Source organism: Cylas formicarius, unplaced genomic scaffold (genome assembly GCF_029955315.1).
Source record: "Cylas formicarius isolate icCylForm1 unplaced genomic scaffold, icCylForm1.1 PGA_scaffold_4__25_contigs__length_36172078, whole genome shotgun sequence".
NCBI lineage: Eukaryota > Metazoa > Arthropoda > Insecta > Coleoptera > Brentidae > Cylas > Cylas formicarius.
In genome coordinates this window covers 25755819-25779057 of record NW_026844334.1, presented here as the reverse complement: position 1 = coordinate 25779057, position 23239 = coordinate 25755819, and the positions used below count along the sequence as shown (strand labels likewise).

The following is a 23239-nucleotide window of genomic DNA, read 5'->3' as shown; positions in this document are numbered from 1 at the left end:
TAACCATTACGTTACTTTAATACCAATAAATTTTCCAGTTCGATAATATTTTATAACTCTCTCGAGTTAAGAAGCAGTAGAGATATAGAATTAAAAAGATAGTTTCAAATTAGCAGCATGAAATTGTTATTTTAAATTATCGTGTGTTTTATAGTTGTTTTGTCTTATTTAAGTGGCCAAGCCTTCAGAGTAATGCTTATGTTGGTTATAATCAAAATTTGTACATTTGTAGGTAAATAGTTAAGGTTAATTGAATCTGTGAGCTTATTAAATATCCCTTATCAACACTTTTTATTGTTGACTTATATTTCAGTTTTAGGAATGAATGAAATAAAAGGTTAGTTTTGGCAACATTCATCCTTCACGGTGATGCTTCGTAAGGAAGTGGGGGTATATATAGCCCAGTGATGGAAAAAATACAAGCAAACATTTTTTTTAACCATGATTCTTTCCTAAAAGTGTTGGTAATTTCAATTCGCCGTTGTGTAGTCTACAGTCAAATGTTATAAAATAAATCCAGTTTAAGATACAAATATTTTGAAAAATTAAACGAATTAGTAGTTGTGGGTATACCACACACTGTAAGTATTGATGTTGCTAGTGTATTCTCATCTCATAAGCCATATTATACTCAGGGTACCAAACGAGTAACTAAAAGAGATAACCTCCGAAAGTCTATTATCTATAAAATCCAAACCAAACACCTTTGTGATGAATCCGATTGCCAGCCTTCCACATCAAGACGCAGTAACCCAACGGTTTCAAAGTGAGTAGAGTCCTGGTATTGTTCAACAGATTTACATCAGGTTGTGCTTCGTTTGTCTGACATATTACCACGAAGAGAGGTCGACCTAACATCAATGCTCAAACTGTTTCTAAAGAATCGTTTCTGTTTGTTTTTTTCTGCAATTTTTTAACTAGGGTAATATGGACACCCATATGAATGTTTTTATCATATTTTACTTTAGTTTGAAATATCTACTAATGTACCAACTAACATAGTTGGATAATTAGGCCAGATGACAAAAAAGTTATGCTTGAAAAATGTTTCACAAAACACTTGTTGTTTGCTTGTACCAAATCAGCAGCTATTGAATAAAGGCAAAATTGCTATAAAAATAGAACAGAACGCCGCACGCAAGGTGTGGAAAAAATGCATAATCAAAACCCATGAATAACCGCTTATAAATATATTTTCATATCTTGCCAACAAATTACAAATCAGGTACCAGAACAAAACTTTCCCATGCAGGCTGACGATACCAAGGACCGTTATTGCATCATCCTATTCGCGTATAAATCTCCACTCAAAATTTTTACGTAAATTCACACCGACGACGTGATCACAAACGTTCTTGGCCGAATACCATTTCGACAAACCTCAATTCAGATATTTGACTTCTTTTGAATAAATGTAAAATGCGCAAATTTTCATTAATTAACCTACTATTTGCGGCTGACCAGGCTGCACAAATATTTTTAACAAAATAGTCAGATTCTAACCCCGTATTCTAATCCCGGACTAAAAGTGATAAAAAATTAAAATACTCCCAGCTCGAAAGTCACCTACTCTATAAAATTTACCCTGTATGCGTGATCTTTGCCAATGTGACACATATGAGAAACACGAAAAAAACACCCAGAGGTTAAATCGGACGGAGGACTAGTCGAGCTTGCGTTGACCTTCGGAAGGACAAGCCAGTTGGTACAACAGTTGTATCAAGGTACGGGTTGGTCTTCCCGTCATTCGACCCTTTGTCAGATAAGAGTAGTTCTTATGTTCGCTTTTGAAGCCGACTCCCGTCACGTCGAAATGGATCCAGTCTACACAATCTATGAACTCGTTCAAAAACGCCGCCGCTATGCAGGAGGATCCGTGCCCGAGGCCTTTATTGTTCACGTCGTGCGATCTGAACTTTGTTACCTTGTTGGTGAAGTATTTCCAAAGGGGAAGCCGCCAAACCCTGTCCCCAGTTATCACCCCCGCCTTGCGAACCTAAAAGTGCTTGTTTGTAAATGGCGCGATATCTACGACATATTTGCAAGAGGTTTTGGTAGTAACATTGCCAATTTTGGTTAGTTTTCGGTCCTCTTATCACCATGGCAGAAAGTTATTTATACATCGCTATAAATCGTACTGTCTACTAATCTTGCTAACTTGTCGAGAGTAGTACAGGGGTGGTTTACTTTGATTAATTTGTATTTATATACTTCGCAAGTTCAGTTCAATTGGGTGCCCGCCACTGTTCTTTTTGTCGTTCTTTCGAGAATTAAAAAATGCGGATTGCAAAATCCACTGATACTGCAATTCAAGGACCCGTTCGCATCATAGGTAAAATGAGACTATTTCCATCTATTTTAATTGAAAATCCTCACATGGCCGAATAAGTATTTTATTATAGAACCACCTTATCTGAACATATATGAGAAAAAATTCATTCCCTATTTCCTAGACTCGAATTTAGCTAAAAAAGTCTTGGCTCAAACGAAAGTTGGCTATCTGACAACGTTTGGTCGCTAACGAGTGTTTAATAAAACAACGCAATTTAAAAAATGCTACGCAACCTTTATATGGAATATGAAAATGTCAAACATTTTTTCTACTTCCTTTTCTAAAATACCCAATTATAACCGAACTAGTGTGCGGTATCATTTTATCACGTCAGTTTTCTTTCCTACGGCCAGGAGCCACTTCGGACATTTCCTGGATATTACCACACGGGTTTGGGAGCAATCGAATGTATTCGGAAATATAATCCACGGCTTGAATTTTGACGTTTGTCAATTCTGACAGTCACATGTCAGTAAATGTATTTTCAAAATACACAATGCTGTTTTGCAAAAAACTACCCAAAAACTAATGATCGTAGAAAAAGTATAGTAAGCAAACGTTTGGTAAATTTTCGTCACTCGTTTGTTAAGAACTCGCTGTGCTCCGCTCATGCCAAATAAACTCGTGACTTAAATGTTATTTACAGCACTTGTTTACGCTGCTTTTCTTATTTAACTTGAATTAATTAGTACAACAACAAGGCATTTGAGTGACGATTTTAGTTTTGGCACCAGCGGAACTAGTGCATAATGATAAAAGAGTGACTTATAGTATATTATGAAACAAATGCGGTAAAAGGCATTTGACTCAGGAGTTTATTTGACACGAGCGGAGCGAGTGTTTAATAAACGAGTGAGTTAAAAAGTTTACAGAACGTGTTGCATACTATACTTTTTCTACGACCGATAGTTTTTGCGTACATTTTCGCAAAACACGAATACATTCACTGACATGACTGTCAGAATTGACAAACGTCAGAATTCAAAGTGTACGAAATATCTCCGAAAACATTCGATTGCTCTCAAACCCGTCCGGTAAAATCCCGGAAATGTCCGAAGTGGTTAGGATTCGTGGGAAACGAAAGTGACGCGGTAAAGTGAGGCTTCCCGCACCCTAGATCGGTGTGTAATTAGGCATTTTACAGACGGGAGTAGAAAATAGTATGTTATACAATAAGTGTGGTAAATGGTATTTGGCTTATGAGTTTGTTTGACACGAGCGGAGCGAGTGTTTCATAAACGAGTGACTTAAAAAGTTTACCAAACGTGTTGCATACAATACTTTTTCTACGGCCGTTAGTTTTTGTTGTTTTTCGCAAAACAACACAAATACATTTACTGACATGACCGTCAGAATTGACTAACGTCAAAATTCAAAGGGTGGAAAATATCTCCGAAAACATCCGATTGCTTCCAAAACCGTGCGGTAAAATCCCGGAAATGTCCGAAATGGCTCGGATTCGTGGAAAACGAAACTGACGTCGTCCCGCACGCTAGATCGATGTGTAATTAGGTATTTTACAGACGGGAGTAGAAAAAATGGAAATGTCCGAAGTGATTCGCTTTTCTGGGATATTACCGCACGGGTTTGGGAGCAATCGGACGTTTCCGGAGATTTTGCCGCACGGTTTGAATTTTGACATTTAGCGTATTGTTTTGCAAAAATTTACCCAAAAACTAACGGTTGTCGAAAAAGCATGTTTGATATTTTTTTACTCACTCGATAATTAAACACTACCTCCGCTCGTGCCAAATAAACTAGTGACTCAAATGCCGTTTACCGCCGTTGCATAAGGTATTAATTCCATTACTTGAAATATTTGTTTAAAAACAAAGTAAAAATATATTTTCGATTTTTCTACACAACTTCCCGCCTAAGCGCCTAAGTGATACTAACGTAACTAATACAAACAAAACCAAAAAAATGTTATAGCAATTTAAACTTGCTTCCTTCATTTCGTAGCAGATTTCACATTTGTTTGAGTCATCAGAGTCTATTTTGAGAAATATGCAAATGTGCAAATCTAATTTTATTGCGAAAATACCAGATCTGAGTAACATCAACATTCACAATCCAGATTTCGATTAATTCTCGATTTATTTGTTTGTTGTTTTGATGTTTACCACAGCGGTATCACTATTCAAAAAATGTAAGTCAGAGAAAGATTTACGGTATATTCTTTTCGCGCATTCCAGCACCACGGACCTACTTGAGACTAGCATTATGTCAAGTTATTCTTCGTGACTTAAAACATGTGCAAAAACGATGAAACGTAAACATGACGATTTTTGGAACGTTAACCTCTGGTACACGGAACTGCACGAATTAAAATTTATAAATATATCTAACAACTTGGATTTTATGTGGACTGAACTGGACTGCAATTAAACTTGGAAAATTTTACATCAAACTAATAAAAGAAAATTACTATACGAATTTGGGTTTATATCTACCTGTTATTGTGTTTTTAGTCAATAACAGGCAGCGCTAAAAATTTGCCTTTATTGTATTATCCAATACAAATAGAAAAAAAAGAAACAATAACAAGTCTGTTATTAAACAATAAAACTAGATCATAAAAGTAATGGAGCCCAACATACCAATAGAGCAACTAGGTATATATGAATTTTAAAATTCAAATTTTTGCCTAATGCTCTTTGGTCTACCTTGCTGAAAGGAAAGTCGGGGTAAGTATTGGAACATTTTAACTTATTTAAATTATTATAATTTAAATTTTAACTTAAGCTTGTACTACTTTTCTGATATAATCGCATAAAAAGTATATTTTTTATGAGATATATATGTTTAAAACTAACCAAAATTGATTAACAAACGTTGCAAAATACATTTTGAATAAAAATTGTTGGTTTACAGTTGATCGCTTGAAAGACGACTTAATTTGTCTCTAAACTCACTTATCAAATGGATTTTTCTAAAACACAGAGATTTACCTTAAGGTGGGAAGCATTATAAAGTCTATTCAAAAACCCTATCAACAAATGAGTGGGCAGACAAGTAAATTTTAAATTAAACCTTTCGCACCACAATTTTCAATCATTTTAAAAGCTTTATCGACACTGTGGGTTTGTCTATATTATATAAAAGCTACCAACCTGTGACCACATCGTCTGAGAATTGCAATATACCCCACTAGCCGACGATCCCAAAGCAGCCTTAACGCCGGGAGTTAAACTGGCAACATCGATAATTAGCCGGGGTTGAAAAGCCATTTGGCCGTAGACCAGAGCGTCCGCAAGTACCAACCGACCTTCGTTGTCCGTATCGGTGATCATGATGGACTTGCCGTTCAAACCCATCACCACGTCTCCGCATTTCATTGCCATACCTATCGAAGTATATTATTGTTCATGTAGGTGACATTACTTATAAGTGGTGCAGGAATAGTTTCTTATCACTAATATGTAATAGGTTACATGCCTAATGCAAGACATGTCACTTCCATATAAAGTTGTCGTCAGAAAAATTCATCTTTCATTTATACAATAATTTCTTGTTTCTATAAGCCACATTAATCAGTGAGTTGTAGGATATATTCATTTAAAATTTAAAAAATTGTAGTATAATTATCCATATGCAATTGTATAATAAACAATGCAAACTTTATTTTTTAATAAAAGGTCTCACCAACCACATTAGATAATTTTCTTCACAATTTGAGCGATATCATTCAGGAATAAGTTTAACAAGAAACTGTCACATAATGCATCGAGGAATTCACAAAAGAAAAGTATTCAATGACTATTATATAATAATAATAATAATATTAAAAATACATTTATTATGTCACAATTTCAATAACAACAATAAAAATGATAATAACAAAAATAATAAAATATATATTGCAAAACAATAAGAAAACATTTAGGTAAGGCAAAATTTATTGATATATATTAAGCCTTTACCGAGTGCTTTTATATATACTTTTACTTTTATACTTAAACTAGCAACAAATCATTTTTGTATTCAATTTACTATAATTCATTATTATTAAATGCGTTTTCGCATACGAATTCGAAATCAAAATTATTTTGATTTTTTTTCAATAATGTAATAAAAACAAATCAATAATTTGTTTTTTTTTTTTTTGAAAATAGCTCTTTTTGTTGTTTTTAAACAATATTTTTTACACTTATTTGCTTGATTAGTATTGTTAATATTATTAGAGTATATATATATATATATATATATATATATATATATATATATATATATATATATATATATATATATATATATATATATATATATATATATATACAATTTATAATACAAAAATATTAAATTTAATGTAATATATTTTACTTTTTTAACTCTTTAAACCTGTATTGGATAAAAAGGGAAAAATTGCAATGCATAAGTAAACACTAAAGAAGATTGTTCGAGTGCAAGAGACAAAAAAGCTCGAATATACACATGTGGATCACTAGTGTAAATCGTAAACTAAGTTTACACTTTGCACTTGCTTAAAAAATTGAAGTAAAATAAAGACAACAGAAGTTCGAAGTTTTGTCGTTCAAAAAAAATATGTATATTGAATATTGAAACTAAATAAGGTCAAAGAACTTAGACACGCTTACCGCTCGGCATATTTTCGCACAATGGTATAACGGCCTCGATGTTGATGGGGAGGCTTAAAGCGGAAGCAGCGCGAATTGCAGCTATTATCGCAGCAGCCCCGACCATGTCCGCCCTGTAGTTATCCATCCCTTCGCACTTCTTCAAGCACAAGCCGCCACTGTCGAAGGTTATACCCTTGCCGACCATCAGAACGGGCTTCTGGTCTTGATGTGCACCGCAATACGAGATTTCAACGAGGACGGGAGGCTCGCAGGAACCTCGCGCGACCTATCAAAATCAAACCCAAATTCTCGTAAGCACACGTTCTCATAGGATGTACCCACAAACTAACCAAAGCTTTATATTTTCGTAATAACAGTCTTATTTAGTAATCATATAATAATAATAATAAAAATAATAATAATAATAATAATATTAATAATAATAATAATAATAATAAAATAATAATAAAAAAAAGAGAATGAGAAAAATACAATAACACCATAATTAAATAAATTAAAATAAATTTTCGCAGTTAGATGAATATTTAGCAAGACTTCTGTAGTTTTTGAAACATATTATTAATCTAGGTAAGCGATCGTTAAAAATATCACTGCAGTGACTAGGCGAATTGCATCGATCGAGCATAATCGATACAGGGGGAGGAGGGAATCTACGCAATAAATTGGGGAGGAATTCTTAATGTGAACGTCAGAGTTCAGTCAGCAACAATCTATATAAAAATATTTAAAAAGCCGTAAATTAAATATCAAGATTGTGGGTAGACACTATCCCTAATAAAAGCAAGAAACTTTACAAACGTCTTTGAACGTACTAAAAACACCGAATATGAGTTAAATAAATTGGTGCCCAGATTATGGAAGCATATTCAAGCCTTAAATCCAACCAGCGAATAATAAAGTTATAGCAGGAATGCCAGAAAATGCTGAAAAGTTACCAAAAATAAATCCATGTGATTTAAGAGAACAATTGACTATTATATCAATGTGTTGAACAAACGAAGGCTGTGAATCGAAAGTCACACCCTAATCTCTAATAGAGCTTACATCTCGGTAAAGTAGTGTTATTTAAGTTATAGAAAAATGAGATAGTTGCAATATTTTGGGTGTATGAACAGACTGCACTTTGAGATCTTGAGTGCAAGATTATACTTATAAAGCTGGCTTTGAACCGTGATAGCATCTTCGTAGGATATAATTTTTTTATTTATCTGCAAATAGTATGTCGATATTTTCTAAGGAGTAAACCGCAGCTTTGCGTGTATCATCCGTACAAAATGATCTCGACCGCAGACTACGGTTTTGTGAAACTAGGATCGAAATGTGCACCTTAAATAAATGAAGCCACGTTTATATACCTTATTTCTTCGATCAAAATCTTAATGAAGCTCGATATTTACAATTTCTTCAAAATGACTAAATTCTTACTCTCGCACTTTCTTCAATCAGTCTGATATTCCAAAATAAACAGATTCAATGTCAACAGGATGGTATCGCCCCATTTTGCTCGACTCATGAGTGAACATATTAAAACAGTATTTCCTGGACAGACGTCTGGGATATTTAAAATCAAAAGTGTATGAGTACTAAAAAATTTAGATGATTTAAAATTGAAATTAAAAAATAATCTGAGTAATGTTGAAAGGGTTCTAAACCGATTAGCATATTTTCAGAATAATGGTGAGCATTTTTACACCTAATATAAGAATGTCTTTGAGACTGTGGATCTTATAATGAGTATTTTTGGACATTTTGGGTTTAAAAAAATGGAGAGAAATCCATCAATGGAATTTGAAATATCAACTCTCTCCCTATTTTTATGATCACAGATCACAGAAAACCGAAAAGGCAGAGATAACACTCAAACAATCTCAGAAAGAAACGATTTGAAGGAAATTATAGATGTTACCTTTTGCCCTTTTAAAATGTTGATGAGAAATGCTCTTCTACAACAAAGCATGTAATGACAAATACAAACATTAAACTGTTATGGTAGTACCCAAAAACCAATATCTTTGTTTTTCAGTTTGCGTCTCAGTACAGAATGTAGTTTTAGACTTAAAGACGTCACGTATATCCAAAGGAAACCGGTGTCATTGGATCAGGTATACACCGTTGCCCAGAAACATCGTGAACAATGTAATTGAGAATTAACGCCAGAAAAGTTATTTGGCATCACCATGGATGACAGACAACAAACAAACCAAACAACAAATAATAAATTATAATAAATTGATTTGCCTGGCAACGCTAGATTCCTAGTGAAATGTTGACTTAACCGATATTATGTCCTCCTTGCACGACAAAGGTAATATGAGATAGAAACTAGTGTAACTTTTACGGAGATCAAGGAAGTAGAAAATAATACTGAGTTCTTGATTTTATGTTTGCCATTAGTTGAAAGGAAAAGGAAATGAAACTGATTACAACCAACAACCAATTTTTATTTTATAGAAACTACGTTTGAATAGATGTTTCCAATGTTTAAAAGTTTTAATGTGAAATGCAGTGAACAAAAATAATGTGACTATTTAAGAGGTCTTTTCTAATTTCTAATTTATATTTTGCAATTTTCTAATACCACACACTACAATATCTTATTTCTGTGATTTAACAAAAGAAAAATATATCTAGGCATAAGAAATAAAGCGTTTAACATCGTCTTTGAACGTCTCGCTGTAAACCTTAAGTAAGGACGACTTAGTAACGCGCTACGGAAACTTGTTGACAATTTTAGGACAGTTGATAATGCATCCTGGTGAATTTTAGCATGGAATGAAAAATAACAAAAGAAAAAAGAATACACATCCAACTCTTTGCTAATTACTCCTTGAACAATAGCCCGGGTCGACGATAATGATTTGCATTTGCATTGAGCATTTGAGTTCTGTAGGCACAATGATGTAAACAACGATTTCATTGTTGCTAATATTTTCTTTCCCTTACTTCCTTCTATCCACAACAAATAACTTGTTGAATACAAAACAAATAAGTTATTCCTTTTCAACAAAACTCCGGTCTTTGGCTGTAACCTAGAACGCTAACTGTGCTAAATGTACTTACCGTCAGAAAACAGTTCATCTTCTTGCTCTCCACCCAATCTTTATCGTGCACCATCACTTTTATTCCACATGGGCATAATTCGTTAACGGTTTCCTGAGCGAAATGCAAAGGGGTCATTTGATTGGCCGGCGTGTCCGATAGTCGTCGGGCCAAATTCTGAGATTCAGCTTTAAACAGTCCTCGCTGGAAGCTCTCAGCGTCGCTATCGTCGAAAAGCTCCAACGTGGGAATGGCCGTCCAATGTTGCCTCGATCGGTTCTCTTGGTACCTCCAAAGCGCTAGGGCACTTCCTTCTGCCGCTTGTTCTGGGTGTCCCAGACCTTCGATTAAGATCCTGCCGACGCATTCCCGCTTAAGGAGCTGCGCGCCAATACCCGCGGCTTCTCGCACCGCTTCCAGCCCTTCGTCGATCGCTTCCATTTCGTTGTAGCCGAGTTTTTCTTTACCCAAACCTACTATCGCGACCGACCAAAATTCCTTGTCCAAATTGTTGTAAACTCTACCTTGACCTCTTTTTATTTCGCAACCGCCGCTGAAAAAAATTATTTGTATTATAATTTTCGTTGGTACGTAAGTATTTCATTGAAATTATAAAGTCAAATTATGTACATAGGATTAAAAAAACCTTAACCCTATACCTAGTTTAATTTCAACGGTCCATGTGAACTAGGAGCACCCGTTTAAAATGCGATCTTGAAGCAGTTTTCTTTTTTGTTGTACATAAGAATTTAATTTACAGAAAAATGTTAAATACAAAAGTTGTTTGTTTTAACGTGCTGAAGGCTATAAAAATAGTTGCAATTACAAAAACAGCGTATCTCATACGTATCTCGCAGCAAGGAAACCAGACGAAACCTACCTTGAAATCTAAAAATAATATAATATAGGGGGTGTTCCATTTAAGATAACGAAGTTGTGTTGCACTTTTGTATTTCAAATTATTTGATAAAATAACAACTTATGCAGATGTAAAAGAGCCCGGCATAATTTCTTTACAAAAATTATTTATCAATGATAACACCATTTTAATCTTGAATTTGTTAAGTTTTTTATTTTGCACACAATTAATAATACTTATTATAGGCTACAATCAAATAATAATAATAAACTTTCTTGTTTTCAATAGAACATCCTCTATATTAAAACATTTCATACCCGGTACCTAATTTCTACCGTTTGACATATATTGAATTTTATGTCAATAATAACGACTGCGGGTCTAGATATATCTATCGATTTGTCAGACTTTTAAATGAAGAAATTGTTAAAAATATTTTATTTAGATAGTTCATTCAAATTTTATCATATTTAGCATTTCTTAAAAATTGTTTTTTTTATAAGTTTGCCTATTTCAAAAAGTTTATTAGCAATTAGTGATTAATAATTAGTGAATCCAAACAACTTTTCTCTTTAGGCTTTTTTGATATCTTTTAAAGGTTCTGAGACAAGATGTCATACCACAATAAGCGAGCCACCTTGCACATTTACAAACTTGTGTACATTGAGAAGGATTTCTTTTTTGTTTCAAACCTAATATGTGATTAACACGTTTGAAATTAATTCCGCCTAATTAATTAAAATTGCCAGATTTGTTTATATTTCGGATGACGGGCTAGAGGCTTTATGTCCAATAATACTTCAATTAGACTAGGGCACTAACTTGAACTGAATAAAATGAAAATTTTAAAGAAAACTATTTACATTTGACTACAGGAAAACTAGATAAATCAGGTAAAATCTTGACTTACGTTTTAACTAATTCCAATAATTTTCCATTCAGATGATCGTTAAATTTGCTTGCTGCTTTCGTAAATACGGGTTCCTCGTTTTCGCCATCGTACACACCGAGAATAAGTCCTTTCTATTTAGGAAACGTTCCATTAAAGTAGTTCATTATCGAAAAACGTCACATACCTTTTCGTCAGGACATTCGTCTGAACAATATCGCCTACCTTTGAAGGCACGGGGTAATTTCGACCGAAATACGTTTAATCTTTTGATATATCCCACGGCGGACATGTTTAATATAATTGTTCACAAAATAAGCATTTTACGTAAAAATTTTGGCAGTCTAAACATATGAAATTGTTTCGAGATTTTGTTTATACTGGTTGCCCGACGTTTTGTTTTTGAACATATGCCAACTTTAATTGCCAGGGGTTTTTATAAATCTGTCACACAATGTCAAAATTTGCGGAAACTATTTGCATAAAAACTTAGCATTTTGCAGTTCGCCAAAGAAGGTGGTGCGTATATGTAAAGTGGTTTTATATTTTGGAAGACCTCTAAAAAAGAAAAAGCTAATATTAAAAATGACAATGACGTTATGTATCAGATAAATTAGGAGAACGAGAATTGAATAGCCTAGTCGCAATAATAAGCGAATATCTGGGATAGAAAGGGATCGAATTGATTTTTTTATCTCCAGATATCGAAGCAACATTTAATGCGCTCCCGAATTTCTCTATGAACCCCAGAGATTGAATACATTATATGCAAATGGATACGCAATTTGCTACAAGATTTAGATTGAGGACTAGAGGCTTTCTTCAGGGAAACTACTGGCGAAAGTCGACTGCCGACTGTACTCTCACTGTAGGGAAAGGTCCAACATCCAGAACTAATACAGAAGAAATACAGATTTAATGAGTGTACACAATAATACTTTACTAAATAGTTTTATAAGACCGCCGTTCTCATATGCTGGATTTTTGCAAAGTTCCAGATCCGTTCAATTATTTTTATTGTTTGTATAGACGATTGATACCATTAGTCACAATATTCTGCTCACTATTCTTAAATACTTAGGTTTTGGGGAGACACCCGTAAATTTAATTAAAAACTACTTGATAGGGAGAAAGCAAAAGGTGGTCCTGAACGGGGTCGAGTCTGCTTGCCTAGACATAAGAAGTGGAGTTCCTCAAGGCTCAATTTTAGCTTCTGTTCCGTTTATTATTTTCACAACAAAATTCTTAGATTAGACAAGCAGCTCTACCACGTTTTTGACCCCTCTAGGTTGCAGCTTGAGTGCCAAAATATAAACAGTGACCTTGAACGAATTGACAGAATTTCTAAAGATCACGGTTTGCTTTTAAACCCAAAAAAATCTTCTGTAATGTTTTTGGTCGGCCGGTGGATGTTAAGCGTCTTGCTTCTGAAGTAATCATAAAAATAAACAATATTACTCTTCCACTTCAAAACTAAGCAAAAAAATTGGGGTTACTTTTAGATACAAAACCTCGTTTTGAAAAGCATATCTCGATTTACGCAAAGGGCTATTGACCGTTTAAAAAGGTTGCGCGATGCTCTTGTTCTCTCCGTGTTTAATCACTGTGATGTCGTATATGAGCCTTGTTTGACAGCTAATTCGTCACAACGTATTGAAAAAATTCAAAAATGCTGCTTGTCGTTTATTTACGGCATCCGCCGCAGAAGACCTATCAGCTACAAGCTGAAGGAAGCGGGTTGGACGAACATGAAGACGCTTGATCCATCGCTATTGTCTTTATTTCAAAATAATTAAGACAAAATATCCCGAATACCTCTCCGAAAAAATAACTTTCAGAACAGACGTGAATAATAAATTGGTTAAGGCTTTCGCGGCCCGTTGATAAGCTATTATCTTGATTCGGGTTTAAAGGCCGTCATCGATTGGAATTGAATTGAATTGAAGAAGCTCGCCACTCGTGCTAGCGAAACGTTAGGAAGTAATTCCAATCGACGACGGCCTTTAAACCCGAATCAAGATAATAGCTTAGACGTGAATAACTTAAATCTAAGATTTAAAGGGGTCATAGTTCCTCGTCACCGATCTGGTATATTTGAAAGATCATTCAGTTACGACTTGGCTAAACTATATAATGACGTGCCCCATTCCGTTCAGAATGCGACAATAAATTCTTTTCCAAATAAACTAAAAACGTGGTTATGCTCTAGAATTTAAAGAGAAAAAAAAATGGAAAAAACATCGTAGATCGCAGGAAGAACCAAACCAATGTACACTACTAGAATTCTTTAAAAATTTGTGGTACTTACAGTACTTTAGCCTCGACTTTAGTTAATAGTTTTTTTTATTTACAGAGGTAGATTTAGGTTTTTCTTTCTGTTATATAATTCAGTGGGTACTTAAAGCAATTGCAAACATTAATTAAAACCATGGTGTGATGTTATGTGTAAGGATAAGTGTAGGAATCAGCAAGCAGATACGTTTGGGCGCTGCACTCTTGCCTTTTCTTGTAATTTTACTTGTCGAAGTTACCTGAACAAAGTATCTTATTATTATTATTATTATTATTATACGATTACATCTCAACTCTCACTGGTTTGTTTTCACCCGAGGCTTTGCTTGCTGCGGGCTCTCTGAACTGGCGAGAAAACAGTTCAATTCCTCCCACTCAATTCAGAAACTTACGAACAATGTGGCATGTCTGTAGTATGACAGCCTTCTGTCCGTATTCCACGATGTTCGGTGGAAGTCCGATGTCTTTTAAATTTTTGGAGAAGTTTTTGGAGACAATTCCCTCCGCCGAAATTACAAATGGGTAGATAAACACTTTATTGAGCTGCCAAATATTTTTCAGTTCCACCGCCAAATTTTCGTATTTTTTCTGTTTCAGTTTTACTGATATTGTGGGAGAGTGGAACAGCGATATCAATTATGAGGGCATTTTTCTTTTCTTTGTCTATGCCGGAAAATATTCTATCCAGAAGTTATGCAGTCTGTCCGATCCCGGAGATTTCCAGTTACTGGTCTTTCCTATAGTGGAAGCAATATCTTCGGCTGTTATATGATCCAAAGTCATATCATTAATTGTCAGTGCGTGTTGTTCAATTTCAGCTATCCAGTCAGCGTCCCCTCTGAACTGCTTTGGTTATGACCAGATATCTCTCCAGTAATCGCCAAACGCGTGAAGGTCTGGTTTATGCTTTTGTGTTTCTTTTTTGTCTTTTTCTTTGCTCTCCAGTTTCCTAAAGAATTTATTTCCGATTCGATGTAAATTCGGAGTTCTGTTTTTTTCTTTTAGAGAGCTCATTATATCTTCGAAGTCTGGCACCCTTGGCCTTTGCTTGTTGCCTAAATCGGTCTTTCAGTTGTAAAAGTCTTTGTTGATGTTGTGCTGAGCGAAGGTTTATCCCAGCTGCGTTGGAAATGACTGCAATTTTCTTAGTGACTTTTTTAGATTGATTATTTTTTAAGTATTCATCTATTATATCAGCTTTTCCTCTGAGTCTGTCTATATCCAATTCTAGTCGCTTTCGCCAAGCTGGTGGTTTATTATTAATTTGGGCTCTAGTTGTTGGTACGTACATCCTTTGTGCGTTCAGCTCGATGACAGTGATAGCTGCACAGTATATTGCCAGGCGGGTTTCCCCCAGAGTGCGAGGTGAAGACAGATATTCGCCCACTGCTGCGTTGGTTAAGGCTATGTTCTCCTTAGCCTTGTCAATTTTCCTGAGTATAGGTATTACTGGACGAATTAGAGGGTCAGTAGCTTCATAGTAAGACAAAAGGCTATTAAATTTATCCGGTATTTGTCGATATTTTAGGTTTGCTTGGGGTTTCTTGTCTTCATCCGACATGTGCATTAGTTCCGTCTGGTGTTCCTGAATGTTGTTCGGAAGGACCTCTTCCTGATGATGATGTTGCCAATCTCGCGTCTAATAATCTCTAACTCTACTTTTGTAAGGTATGATTTTCTTATGATGACATTTTTCCTGTCAGCTAAGTTTTGTTCTGTTAGTTGTAGTTCCGGGTGTCGTTTAGAGAATTCGGCATGGAGTGAGTGTCTGCATCCTGGAAGTGGGTTATCAACACACCGGTTGACATAGTAGAATGCGCGCATAACGTCGTAGTTCAGTTCGCGGCTCCATTGTATACGTCCAGTGTGGCCTCTCCTACGGACAGTCCTCCTTATGGCGGACAAGCCAGCAGGTAGAGTGGCATTACTTTCTTCTGCCATATCGTCGTGTTCCACTTCTTGTTGTTGTCGGGCTTTAGTTTGTTGTTCGACAGGGGCCCGCCTCCTCAGCACCCTGCCACCGATGGATTGTATGCTGTCATATCCAGCGTCGACACCAGATACGCCCTGGCGCTCCCCAGGCAGCGGCATTTTTCCGAGGCTTGTAGTATTCTCCATTATTATTATTATTATTATTATTATTATTATTATTAATATTATTATTGTTATTATTATTATTATTATTATTATTATTATTAAAAAATTTTTCTCATTGGAAGATGGAGTCCTCTCATGTCGGCTAGGTGAGTAGCAAAACATGAAATGTGCGCTATTGAAGTTGAGGTTGATTAAGAACTCTTCTAATTATGTTGCAGGTAGCTAGTACCACAGACTTCTGCATTTCAAAGTAGGCGCCTGGTTTTACGGTGAGTAATGTCAGGTTGGTTCTGAGGGACTTTGGTATTTCTCCCATTGCACCGATCACTATAGGAACAATGTTAACCCTATCGACACGCCATGTCTGTTTTATGTCATCCGCTAACGATATGTATTTTTCTCTCTTTTCACGTTCTTTCTTCTGTAAGTTGTTAGGTGCGGGAATTGCAACGTCGACGAGGGTCACCACCTTATTTGCCTTGTCCTAAATAAGAATATCTGGCCTGTTATGCTGGACAGTGCGATCGGTCTGGACAGTTCTGTCCTAATATATCCTAAATCCCTCATTTTCAAGCACGGATTCTGGTGAGTATCAGTAGTACGGACACTTCTCTTTTAGAAGTTTAAGGTTGATGGCTATTTCCTGATGGACTATCTTGGCTACGTTGTCGTGTCTTGTGATGTACTCCTTCGGGGCCAGTATCCGGCACCCACTGATGAGGTGCTCAACATTCTCATGGCTCTCTCCACATATGCCACAATTCGTTGTTGTTACTGTCGGGTCCTTGATTATGTGTTTAAGATAAGACCGAGTGGGTGTGACCTGATCCTGAATTGCACACATGAAACCCTCAGTCTCGGGGAAAAGGTTGCCGTTCGTTAGCCAGCCAACTGATGCGGGTTTGTCAAGGTCAGCACTATCAAGCAAGTTTGGGTATCTGCCGTGTAGTTCCGTTCCCCGCCACTGGTTCTCGAGCTCGAAAATTGAATACTTAGGGTCGCACTGACAGTGTGTGACCTGCAACATGAGGGGTGTAAGTGATCTATCTAGACCTGTCACTGCTCGGTGGAGCGCTGAGCTCTCGCTTTTTTGATGGAAGTATTTCTGCAGCCGCTCCACCTGGGTCTTGTGGCATATTCGCAAATCCGAGAATCCCCTGCCTCCGATGTTTCGAGGTAGATGTACCCTCTCTCTCTCTATTATTATTATTATTATTATTTTTATTTTTATTTTTTTTTCTCATCGGAAGATGGAGTCCTCCCATGTCGGCTAGGTGAGTAGCAAAACATGAAATGTGCGCTATTGAAGTTGAGGTTGATTAAGAACTCTTCTAATTATGTTGCAGGTAGCTAGTACCACAGACTTCTGCATTTCAAAGTAGGCGCCTGGTTTTACGGTGAGTGTTGTCAGGTTGGTTCTGAGGGACTTTGGAATTTCTCCCATTGCACCGATCACTATAGGAACAATGTTAACCCTATCGACATGCCATGTCTGTTTTATGTCATCCGCTAACGGTATGTATTTTTCTCTTTTTTCACGTTCTTTCTTCTGCAAGTTGTTAGGTGCGGGAATTGCAACGTCGACGAGGGTCACCACCTTATTTGCCTTGTCATAAATAAGAATATCTGGCCTGTTATGCTGGACAGTGCGATCGGTCTGAACAGTTCTGCCCCAATATATCCTAAATCCCTCATTTTCAAGCACGGATTCTGGTGAGTATCAGTAGTACGGACACTTCTCTTTTAGAAGTTTAAGGTTGAAGGCTATTTCCTGATGGACTATCTTGGCTACGTTGTCGTGTCTTGTAGTGTACTCCTTCGGGGCCAGTATTCGGCAACCACTGATGAGGTGCTCAACATTCTCATGGCCCTCTCCACATATGCGACAATTCGTTGTAGTTACTGTCGGGTCCTTGATTATGTGTTTAAGATAAGACCGAGTGGGTATGACCTGATCCTGAATTGCACACATGAAACCCTCAGTCTCGGGGAAAAGGTTGCCGTTCGTTAGCCAGCCAACTGATGCGGGCTTGTTAAGGTCAGCACTGTCAAGCAAGTTTGGGTATCTGCCGTGTAGTTCCTTTCCCCGCCACTGGGTCTCGAGCTCGAAAATTGAATACCTAGGGTCGCACTGATAGTGTGTGACCTGCAACATGAGGGGTGTAAGTGATCTATCTAGACCTGTCACTGCTCGGTGGAGCGCTGAGCTCTCGCTTTTTTTATGGAAGTATTTCTGCTGCCGCTCCACCTGGGTCTTGTGGCATATTCGCAAATCCGAGAATCCCCTGCCTCCGATGTTTCGAGGTAGATGTACCCTCTCTCTGCCAGCTCGTGGGTGGTGAGCGCAGAATTTAGTTAGGGTTGTCCTTGTCGGCGTCCAATCGACGATGCCGAAGCTGTACGTCACTGCAGGGACGGCGTAGGAATTGATTGCAGTCGCCATGTTACGGCCTACCAATCTTGTTTTTAAGATGTGCTTGACTCTCTCTTTAAATCTCTCGGTGAGCAGCGTCTTGACACTTTTAGAATCTATTCCTCGCGCCTGGGCAAGACCTAGGTATTTATAGATTTCAGCTTTATCCAGCGTCGTTATTTTTCCACCACCACTATGTTGTGTAAGCTGATGGCCGTCCATCCGACGCCACTCTCTTCTATGAAGTCTGCTAACTTTACACTTCTCCAGACCGAACCTCATTCGAATATCATTTGAAAAGTTCTCGATGCATCTGAGCTGCCGGTTTAGTCCCTTCTCGGTGTCCGAGAATATCTTGAGGTCCTCCATGTACATTAAGTGGGAGAGCTTAAGTTCTTTATTAAGTGGATATCCTTGTTTGAGATTATTGAGAGCGGAGGAGAGTGGGTTTAACGCTATGCAGAACCAGAGGGCACTCAGAGCATCGCCCTGGAAAATACCTCGTTGGATTTTTATGCTGACCGGCGCCCCCTGGTCTCTCGGAATTATTTGCGTCTCCCACTGGTCCATAACATGCGTGAGAAAGTTGATGATTTTGGGGTCGACTTTATAGACAGAGAGGCACTGTAGCGGCCAAGTGTGCAGAACACTATCAAATGCCTTCTGATAATCAATATATGCAGTAAGCTATTGCGTTGCGGGTGACAACGTTGTCAATTGCAAGTTGTTCCTTACACCCCTGTGCATGCCGCCTGCACCCCTTCTGCTCTTCAGACAAAAAATTGTTATCATCCATGTGTTGGTATAGTTTGTTAGCTATTATTCCATTGAGAATTTTGTATATCGTGGGCAGGCACGTTATGGGTCTGTATTTTGAGGGATCTTTAATTGGGTAATCTGTCTTTGGGAGAAGGTAGGTCATCCCTTTCGTCAGAAAGGATGGCGCAGACTGAGGGTTATCCAGTATCAGGCTCAAGATGTCAGCAAGTTTGGACCTTACAGCGGTGAATTTCTTGTACCAAAAGTTCTGTATCCCATCCGGTCCGGGGGCTTTCCAGTTTTTAGCTTTCGCCAGGACTTCATTTAGGTCCTCTACGACGATCACTTGAGGCAGCATGAGTTTTATTCTTTCGGTCTTCTTTTGTTCGCACTTTATCCACTCAGCCGAAACTTTGTGATTGAAAAGGACCTGCCAGATGCCTCTCCAAAATTCCCTGATACTTTCTGGTTCCGGGTATTGGCCCTTGTCGTCGGTGGTTGATGGCGCCAAGTTTCTGTAAAAAGCACCAGGGCTCCGGTTAAAGAGGTTATTATCCACTCTTCTATGCCATGATTGCTTGTATCTGCGCAGTCTATTTACATATACCCGCAGTTTCTGCTTTAGCAGATCCACAGTATCCACAGTATGGTTTCCAGAGTCTCCGTATTTTTTTTGCACGTTATCGGCATGCTTTTTGACCCGTTTACTTGGTTTTCTGGGTTCAAGCGTTTCAGTGAATATACCGATCTCTCTTCTCAAAGTCGCAATTTTGTCCTCCAGTCTTCTCTGCTATGGGGGGAGTTTAAGCGTTTTTTTTTGGTGAGTTAGTGCTAGAGGAAGAGAATTTCAGCAGGATGGTTGCCACAACGGCGGAGTACACCAGATCATGAACAACAGTGAGGTCATGACAGTTATTAATTTTTAAAGACAGTACGTTGTTCATTGATTTAAGTATGTTCTTGGTGTCCCGATTTGTTCTTAGTCTGGGTATCCTAGGTCTACTAAGCTGGTCCAGGCCAGCGTACCTTTCAAGACATTCCTGAAGGGTCTCATGTGCAGACTGGTCAGAAGGGTTGACAAGCTGAGCGGCATTCCCTGAGGTATCATCCCGTTGTTCGGTTGTAGCATCCGCTGCGACAACGACTGTCCACTCCAGCTCTAGAGCCACCTGTTTTCTCATAGTTTGAATCACTTCAGGTTTAAGCCGGTGTTTTACAAATAGTTGTCTTCTTTGGTCTAGGATGTTCTGGATGGTTTTTCCCTGTAGAGCGGGAAATCTTTGAAGCATTGCTTCATGTAGTCTGTGGCCGTATGGGTTCTTATTGGTCTCCATTTCGGTTATGCGTAGATAGGTACGATAAAGGTAAGTATTCATGTCGTCTGACCATTTAAATCCTAATATTGTCCCCGATCATGGGAAGACGCTGAGTGTCTTCAACATTTAGCGGGGTCGGAACTTGTTCTTAAAGGGAGTTGTTTCGGTCGTTCCTGTTGCTTGTGTTGGTGGATTCCATTCGCAAGTCAGTGCCACCCGTTCCACTGGGGCCTGCGCCCGACTGGGGGTCTTCAGGATGCTTCCGAACAGAGGTAGTCTGGTCCTCTGCCACTCCCGAGTACCTGTTACGCCTTGTTCTGCCAGCGATCGCGGTTCACGCGAGTTGAGCTGCTACCACAACTCGCGGTGTGCTGATTTTTGTCCACCTCGGGTATTTTATTTCCCCGATACTCTTCAGTCCAAAAACTGACGAGCGTACCCCATCGCCAGGGGCGGCCCCCGATAGCAGTTCAGCTTCAGTCACGGGTTATTATTATTATTTTTTTTTTCCGAGGGATAACGCTGGGAATCTTACATCAGCCAAACACCAGCTCTAGCGTGCTGACTGTCCCACATAATGGGAAGACCCCGACGGGGATGCGCACCCGTCGGGAGTGCCGGATTCTTACCGGCTAAACCCAGCAAACCCTTCGTCTTCACCACCTAGCTGGGAACTGTTGTTCACATTACTTCCAGCTAGAAGGCGTGTCTGTGCCACGTGGCGTTCGTATCTCGGCTCCGTACAGGAGAATCGAGTGGGTTACTGTCATCAGTAGTTGTCGCGTCTTCTGTTTTGGTCCCCTCGTGTTTGCCATAAGGCGACTGAGTGCTGCAGTTTTTGAAGCTGCCTTGTTTATGGCGCGCCTGATGTGCGACCAGAACGTCAGCCTCGTATCCAGGTAGACACCGAGATACCTGACCTCGCCTCTGGTCGCCCTCTGGGTCCCGCCTACTGTTATTTGCACATTCGTGTCAATGTGCTTTCGTGTCAGGTACGTCAGTTCGGTCTTCTGTATGGCTAGGTCTAGCCCTCGTCCCCGTAACCAGTCTGTAATCTGTCCTAGAGCTCGATTCAGCCGGAGCTGCGCCCAACGACCGTCCCGTGCAACTATCACGATCACGACATCGTCCGCGTATGCTACTAGGTGCACTCCCGGTGCCATCGGGATTCTCAGGATCCCGTCATAGTCAATATTCCGCAAGTCCGGGCCCAAGATCGAACCCTGCGCCATTCCAGCCGTAAGTCGTCTCGTCCTTGTGCCTGTCTCCGTTTGGTACGTAAGTGTACGGTCCCGCATGTAGTCCTTCATAATGCGGCGGAGGTATGGAGGCAACCTGAAGCTAGTTGTTAGCTCCCCCACGATGTCCTTCCACCTCGCCGAATTGAAGGCGTTTCGTACGTCGAGTGTTGCCAAGAGCACTATTGGCCTGTCTTTGTGGGGCTTTGTCTGTGCTCTGTCGAAAGCGTCCACCACGTTCCATATCGCGTCTATGGTCGATCGGCCCTTCCTGAAGCAGTATTGCCTGTCGTGCAGGCCACCGGCATCCTGTACTGCCTTTGGATTCGAGGCCGGAATAGCAGCTCGAACAGCTTGCCCAGCGTGTTAGATGGCGAATCGGGGTCCCCACCTTTTTGAGGACCAATCGTGCCTTCTTCCATTCTTTGCTAAACAGGCCCACCCGCAGGCATGTATTGTACAGGGTGAGAAGCCACTTTGGGCGTTCTCTGGTTACTACGCGCAGCACTTCTGCTGGGATGCCATCAGGGCCGGAGGCCTTTTTTGCCGCTAGACGAGAAACCGCCTCGCCGAGTTCCACTCCCGTGCATTCTGGCCCCGCTTCGTCTTCGTCATCGTCTTCCGGCCACTCCTCTTCAGGATGTGTCGGGAACAGTCCGTCAACAATTCTGTCCATGGTCTGTTCGTCTTTGACCACAGGTGGCTCGTTCATACCCAGTTTCTGAGTTACAATCTTATAACCCAGTCCCCAGGGGTCCCGGTCCACCTGGTCGATCACGTCCTGTTGATTTCCCGTCTCAGTCTTTTGCGCATTTGTTTGTATTCGTCGGAAGGCCCCACGCCTTCCGACCTGCGCTGGGTGCGTTGTGCCCTTCGTCTGAGTCGGCGACATTCGCTTCGTAGGCGAACGATTTCGTCTGTCCACCAGTATTTGGGTCCTTTGTCCCGTGGCGTCTGCTTCCTTGGCATGAAAGCGTTGCAGAGCCTTCTCAAGAGACCCGTCGTTGCTTCAACCAACTGCTCCGTATCCCTCCTCCCCGCGATGGCCCCGGAAAGACCCGTGGCTGGATCAGGCTCGTTTCTTATATGTCTCAACAGTTTGTCGTGGTCTAGTTTCCGGACATTCCACCCTAATGGTCTAATTTGGGTCCGTCCCTGTGACCGTGGCGTCGTCCCGATGGTAAAGACGATATACTGGTGGTCGCTGGCTCGCCATCGCTCCACTCTCGGGACCAGTCTCGTCGACGCGAATGTCACGTCTGGGATGGATTCTCCGAAACCCGGTCTCCTGTAGGTCGTCACGTGTCCTTCGTTCACTAAAGCTAGATCTAGCCTCGCAGCGATTTCCAGCAGTAGCCGTCCGCGTTTGTACGTCGTGGTCATTCCCCACTCGATAGCCCTGCA

General features: G+C 39.3%; 3 protein-coding genes across 4 annotated transcripts; all 3 read right to left on the bottom strand.

Moving 5' to 3' along the window:
- Positions 1–1182: 1182 nt before the first annotated feature.
- LOC132700596 (cytosol aminopeptidase-like) lies at positions 1183–12112 on the bottom strand. Of its 2 annotated transcripts, XR_009618660.1 has the most exons (7): positions 11908–12112; positions 11742–11854; positions 9994–10525; positions 6931–7198; positions 5446–5678; positions 1585–1996; positions 1183–1522 (listed from the first exon to the last, which is right to left on the bottom strand). XR_009618660.1 is itself a non-coding variant. In XM_060668018.1 (6 exons), the coding sequence occupies exons 1-6, from the start codon at positions 12010–12012 to the stop codon at positions 1664–1666; spliced, it is 1584 nt and encodes a 527-aa protein (XP_060524001.1). In that variant the 5' UTR covers positions 12013–12112; the 3' UTR covers positions 1183–1663. The 2 variants fall into 2 exon arrangements, 1 of the variants encoding a protein (XP_060524001.1); XM_060668018.1 differs by having other exon boundaries at positions 1183–1996.
- A 5717-nt stretch (positions 12113–17829) lies between these two features.
- On the bottom strand, positions 17830–19092 carry LOC132701424 (uncharacterized). Its single transcript, XM_060669305.1, has one exon. The coding sequence runs from the start codon at positions 19090–19092 to the stop codon at positions 17830–17832; it is 1263 nt and encodes a 420-aa protein (XP_060525288.1).
- Positions 19093–19192: 100 nt separating this feature from the next.
- On the bottom strand, positions 19193–20615 carry LOC132701423 (uncharacterized). The gene is made up of 2 exons (XM_060669304.1): positions 20217–20615; positions 19193–20068 (listed from the first exon to the last, which is right to left on the bottom strand). The coding sequence occupies exons 1-2, from the start codon at positions 20613–20615 to the stop codon at positions 19193–19195; spliced, it is 1275 nt and encodes a 424-aa protein (XP_060525287.1).
- Between the last annotated feature and the right edge of the window lie 2624 nt (positions 20616–23239).